At 47.3% G+C, this 6,322-nt stretch overlaps 1 protein-coding gene across 1 annotated transcript in view; it reads right to left on the reverse strand.

The window, feature by feature from the left end:
- The window catches only part of CUNH3orf20 (chromosome unknown C3orf20 homolog), a 32,310-nt gene extending 27,428 nt beyond the window's left edge, over window positions 1-4,882 (reverse strand). The window contains exons 1-2 of the mRNA XM_042680165.1: window positions 4,429-4,882; window positions 3,467-3,613 (exon numbers count right to left, since the gene is read on the reverse strand). Coding sequence (XP_042536099.1) covers window positions 3,467-3,613; window positions 4,429-4,882 — 601 coding nt within the window. The remainder of the gene's footprint in view (window positions 1-3,466; window positions 3,614-4,428) is intronic.
- Between the last annotated feature and the right edge of the window lie 1,440 nt (window positions 4,883-6,322).

Consider the following 6,322-nt stretch of genomic DNA (forward strand, 5'->3'; position numbering starts at 1 on the left):
CTCCTCACCGGTAGAAAACCTGCATCCTTCTGATGCGAACCTCACCACGCCATCGCTTACTCTTTCCCCAGAGATGGTCCTGTCCGTAAGCAGGCACAAAACCACTGTTAGGAGATACTATGCAATACACCCCTCATAGCATACTGGAAAAGAAAATGGCCAACCCAACCACACAAGTAACAACTATAAACACGCATCACAAAACATGGAGATGACTGCCATAGCTAGTGATCCAAGCACTGAAATTCAAACAACTTCCAGTCTCCTCTACTTTAAGCAGATAAAGACCAACAAGAACCAGTCCTGGTAAAGGTGAAGAACAAAACCCATCATCCCTGTCAGTGTAGGAAACCATTCTTGCAGAAAGAGGAGATCTACATATTCTGTGACCCTTTCTGCTCACCAATCCCTCCCTTGGGAAATTAATTTTAATAACCAATACAACTGAAACAAGAGATGACACACATACAGTGGCCATGTTAGACTAATACAAGTCATGTAGGTAAATATGGAACATGAACAGTAGGAGGAGTCTGCACACATTCATGACAATTATTGAGCCGATATAGCCTTGCTGGAAAGTGTCTGTAATCTGCCACATAAAAGAACCTGATTACAGGTGTGTAATCCTAGCTACCCAGGAGGCTGAGATCTGCGGATCACAGTTCAAAGCCAGCCCAGGCAGGAAAGGCTGAGACACTCTTACATTTAATTAATGATCAAAAAAGCCAGAAGTAGAAGTGGTAGAGTGCCAGCCTTGAGCAAAAAAGCTAGCAATAATGCCCAAGCCCTGAGTTCAGGACAGGCACAAAAAGAAAAGAAACAGAAAACTGTGTTACTTAGATTTGGGTGCTTTTCTTTCCCTGAACTCTAGGCTCCTTTAAAAAGGTGACTTCAGTGCCCGTAGTGCCAGCTGTCGAGCATGCTTTCCCAGTGACAGGGGTCTTCTCTGCCCTCCCTGGGGCAGACGCCACCGAATCTCCTCAGAGGTCTCCAGAGACTGATCAAGTTCTCCCCCCACTCCCCTCAGAATCAGAGGCTACACAGGATACAGGAGTCCTGGAGACACAAGGCTGTCATCCTGAAAACAACCACAACGCTGACTCAGAGTAACTATGAGATAAGCACTGATGGTGAAGATCTGAACATTGGGTTTTGTTTTGTTTTGCCAATACAGGCCAGCATTTTGCTGGCTAATTGGAGATTCAGTCTCACGGACTTTTCTGCTCAGTTTTGGCTTCAAACAGTGGTCCTCCAGGTCTCAGCCTCCTCGGTAGCTGAGATTATTTTTCTTTTAAAGGTGATGGGACATAATACAGTTGTCCCTGATAGCCACAGGTCATTGGTTCCAGACCCCCGGGCATGCCAAAATCGAGGATTTAGGCCAATACAGTCACATAGCACTTATATAGAACATGACCTACTATATACCTTAAATCATCTCTAGCTGGCTTAGACTTTACTCAGTGCAAATGCTATGCAAACAGCTGTGTTCTATAAGAGACTAATGACAGGGGAAGTATGTGCACATATTCAGTAGGAGAATTTTTTTTTTTTTGGGGGGGGGGTCCGGTCGTGGGGCATGAACTCTGGGCCTGGGCGCTGTCCCTCAGCTCTTCAGCTCAAGGCTAGCGCTCTACCACTTAAGTCACAGCGCCACTTCCGGCTTTTTTTTTCTTTTTGCTTATGTGGTGCTGAGGAATCGAATCCAGGGCCTCAGGCATGCAAGCCAAGCGCTCTACCACTGAGCCACCTTCCCAGCCCCAGTAGGAGAATTTTTAAAAAAATATTTTCAATCTGTGGCTGGATCTACACATGTGCATCTGGAACCCACGGTCAGAGTTCAGCTGTGTTCAAGTAGGAGAGCACAAAGGCCTGAGATGGAGAGGGTGTGCCCGGTCCTATCCTGTCCTGCACACCTCATCACTGTGAACAGACCACCGCAGGCAGCTATGATCCCACAGGAAGTGAGCGCTAAGCCCAGTATGTCCATTACCGTCCACCTGAACAGTTCAGCGAAGTTCAAGGACAGGTGGTCACAGAACCTGGCTGTTCGATACCAAATGAGCTTGTACAATGTCAGTCCCTTCAATGGGGACCTCTACTTCATGGTAATTTGGAGAGAAGGAGGTTAACTGTAATTTATCTTAGAAAAAGAAACCAAAATCTATCAAAATAAGCTTCTTTATCCTGACAAAAATCAGAGCCAGATGCTGGTGGCTCACACCTATAATCCTAAAGGCTGAGATCTGAGGATCATGATTCAAAGCCAGCCCAGGTAGAAAAGTCCACGATACTCTTATTTCTAATTAACCACCCAATACCAGAAGTGGAGCTGTGGCTCAACTGGTAGAGCACCAGCCTTAAACAAAAAAAGCTAAGGAACAGTACCCAGACTGAGTTCAAACCCCAGTACTAGTATGCACGTACACGAATGCACAAATTATATTTGATAACATAAGTACATACCAATTCTTATAGAACTTAAAACTGGTTACACCAGGTTTTTGTTCCAGAAAAACTATGTATAGCCACAAAATAGGATCTTCTTATAACCGCCTTTTGTAAAAATATTTAAGGACTTTATCACTTTTTATCTTTAGTTCTTTAACACTCCAAACAGCTTTTATTCAGCTGTTATTGAGATTTCCCCCATTGGTGGCTAAATAGTTTCATCCTGTCACAGGGAACTGAGGACCTTTCCCTTTAGGGATTTCACTGACTTCCATGAAACCCTACATTTCCCCCCAAAGCTGCAGTTTTAACTATTCATTTTATTTGCACTGGATTTCCATATCACCAGATGTTTGGCCTCCAATCATCAGGGAAAACCTGACAAAGAAACCAACTCAGAAGACAAAGAAAGACACCAATGAGTAATGGGTGGCTTACTTTGTATATGAAGGTGAGTGATTAAGATACAATTTTTTGTGTGTGTGCCTATCCTAGGGCTTGAACTCAGTCCCTGTGCACTGTTCCTGAGCTTTGTGCTCAAGACTAGTGCTCTACTACTTTGAGCCACAGTGCCATTTCTGACTGTTTTTTTTTTTTTTTTGGTGGCTAATTGGAGATAAGGTAAGGAAAGTCTCATAGACTTTCCTGCCTCAGCTGGCTTTGAACTGTGATCCTCAGATCTCAGCCTCCTGAGTAGCTAGGATTACAGGCATGAGTCACCAGCACCTGGCAAGATACAATTTTTTAATTCTTTTTCTAGTGTGTGTTAACTGCTTCAAGGGATTTCACTGTAGATACATTTTGGGGGAGCACCGGGTTGTGAGGTGCATAGGCCTCCCACAAAGAGGCACTCAGACTGCTCTTTCTGGGTGCAGCACCAAGTGTTTACTCACCAGCAGCAGCAGAGGGCCCGTGGCTCTATATTTGCCTCTATGCTTGGGTTTTACCTTTGCAACGGCCTTGCTGACACTGCATGTACTTTTTGCCTATAAGCAGCAGCTCAGGCACCCACCTTTCCCTACATGTCCCACACTGTAGACACTTCTCCCAACGGTGCCAATCAGAGAGTCAAGGGCCATCTCCTTGGCATTAAGGTGGAGCAACTGGCTGGCCTCCACGAAGCGCCTGGTGATATCCAGGGGGTTGGCACCTGCAGAGGAATGATGACAGGCATGGAGACGGCACGGGGCGGCGCCTCCGGGATGAGACACTTGCAAACAGCCAAGGGGAATAAGGGCAGTGAAGACTTCCTAATGGAAGGTGAGGGGTTCCTAAGGAAATAGTCTCCTGCTTTTGAGACCCAGCAGGCAGCATTTCTCTCCCTGTCTGCCCACCCTGCCTCTCCCTGGTATTGGCTGAGTTCCCACCAACTGACCCTCTTCATTCACAAATTTGTGCGTAGCTTTACCACCCTCTGTACCTCTGACTGCTTATTGCTGTACTGCCAACCTGCCAACCTGAGCTCCACAGAGCTGGGAGATGGGAGGGGAGAGCAGAGAAGGGGAAAGGGACGATTCCTGGCAGGGTCGAGGGGAGAAATTCAAGTTCTATAGCAGACCCTCGACCACCGTCCGTATCTAGCACAAACCTATTATATTCAAGTTGAATATCTCTTATTCAAAGTGCTTAGGACCAGAAGTGTTTTGGTTTGGGGTTTGCACATTATTTAATCAGCTACCTTGGGGACAGGACCCAAGTCTAAACGTGAAACTCACTGATGGCTTGTGCACATCCTATACACAGAGCTAAGGTAATTTTATACAGTGTTTGGAGCACACCTGCCATTCTCACAGGACATTAGGCATGAAATTTCTCACTGTGGCACCGTATCGCCAATCGGGAAATTTCGGGTTTGAGAATGCTTCAGACGCTCAGGTTAAGGATGCTCAACTGTCACTGTCCATGGTGGCCGCGACGAATACACACACCCACGGGCTGGGATGGAGGGAGATGCGTGACCATCCTTACCAGAGACAGCCTCCAGCATGGCCTTCATCTTCAGGGCGAGGAGCTCCGTCAGCAGATGGATGGACTGCCTCTGAAACTTGTTTAGGGACTCCTGGCCAGAGGGCCCATGGCGGGAGGGCTTGCGAGGGATGGTGGGTTGCTTGGCCAGCGCCCCTGATGTGGGTTGTGGTGTGGAGGGTAATGGCTTCCTCTGGACGAGGATTTGTGGCTGAGCCATTTCTGCAGGTGTAGGGGGGGGTCCGAAGCTGGTCTCCAGGCCCGCGATGTCGGAAGGGGTGGTCACCATGGGGTCAGCAATGAGCTCCTCCCAGGTGAACTCAAAGATGTTCCTGATGCCCTTTGGAACGGCAACGCCCGCGTTGCGGCAGATAACGATGAGTTTGCAGATGCGGGCCAGCAGCCTGGGAGCCATGGCCGAATATTCCAGAAACAGCTGCCTGTTACCCTTCACCATGCTCATGCTGCCTGCGCACACATCATGTTAGGTAATGCTGTCCATTTCAGAGAGGTTCCTTCTGTAGTCAAGACTTGGCGCAAGCGCTCTGACACGTGATCGAGGACAGCAGCTCACACTATAGCGAGGCCTCCCAGACAGGCGGGGTGTGCATGCTGAAATGGCCCTCACAGGTCATTCCACCAGCAGTTCCTGACCTGCAGGGACAAGGAAGTCCCCGGTCATTCCCGCACAGTGGGGGTCCCCAGAGCTGCTTTCAGAAGGATCTGCTGTGGGGATAGGTCCAGAAAACCTTCAGGGACAGTCAGACAAGCTGAGTGCCAAAGGGAGGGGCCAGGGGTGGGAGGGTGAGGGGGGCGGAGGAACAGAAAGGCAAGGAAGAGAGGGAGACCTGCCATACCTTTGTAGTCACACATCCAAAACAGAAGATCTGCTATGGTCTATTGGTAAAAGCCTGGAAAGACAAAGAGACATTCTGTTGGCATTCAACACCAGAACAGGCATGGAATCACCCAAGATGCAAGAGGGTCATGAGTTTGAGACCAGTATGGCTACATAAAAAGAGCTGTGTGTTGAGGAACCAGAGCTCTTGGGAGGTTGGGGGGTACTATCTCTAGAGGCCAAGCACGCAGGCCTTTCCAGACACTACAGTCCTCCTTCATGGCCTCTGTGCTGTTGCTGTCCAGGAATAGAATCTGAAGGGGAGCCACACGGAGCAAATCTTGCTCATGTTCTGCCGGCCTGCTGATACAGTGGCTTCCTATGTCTACTGCTGACCCCTCATCCCCATTCCTTAGCTTTGCAAGCTTTGAGAAATAGATGAGCCTTTGAAATGTAAGTCTACAGAACAAAGAAACCACTCAGAATCTCAAGTCACATGGGCAGCCCGGCAACCAGCCAGCAGGATCTGACCCTGACCATGCAGGAACGGTTCTTCTTTTCTTTTCTTTCTTTTTAAGTTAGGACCCAGATGAAGATAATGGTTAATAGAATCCTTGAAAATCTTTGCGATATTATCTCATTGGGGAATTCCTCCTCCTACACCCCACCCCCATCCAATGAGTTCCTTTCTTCTGAGGTTAATTTTGAAGATAGGATTTACAGACAGATAAAAGCTGACTTTTAAAGCAGTCTTACAGATACCGATTTTAATATATATATATATTAAAATGGTATTTACTATATCACTAATTTTAGAACATTTCATCAAAGAAATCCATCAGTAATTTCTTTCTCGGAGACAACCATTCATCCAGTTTCTGTCTGCAGAGATCTGGCAGTTCTGCACGTTACATGTAAATGGAGTCATGTCATTCGTGAGTGGCTCTTCGTACTTGCTGTTTCCTGAACTTCAACCACGATGCCGTAAGTGCAAGTAATCCATCTCTTTTAATGGCCGAGTAATAGTATTCCGTTGTATAGATATGTTAAACTTTGTTGGTGTAC

The sequence above is a fragment of the Dipodomys spectabilis genome, unplaced genomic scaffold (genome assembly GCF_019054845.1).
Source record: "Dipodomys spectabilis isolate Male_0828 unplaced genomic scaffold, ASM1905484v1 ptg000054l, whole genome shotgun sequence".
Classification (NCBI taxonomy): Eukaryota; Metazoa; Chordata; class Mammalia; order Rodentia; family Heteromyidae; genus Dipodomys; species Dipodomys spectabilis.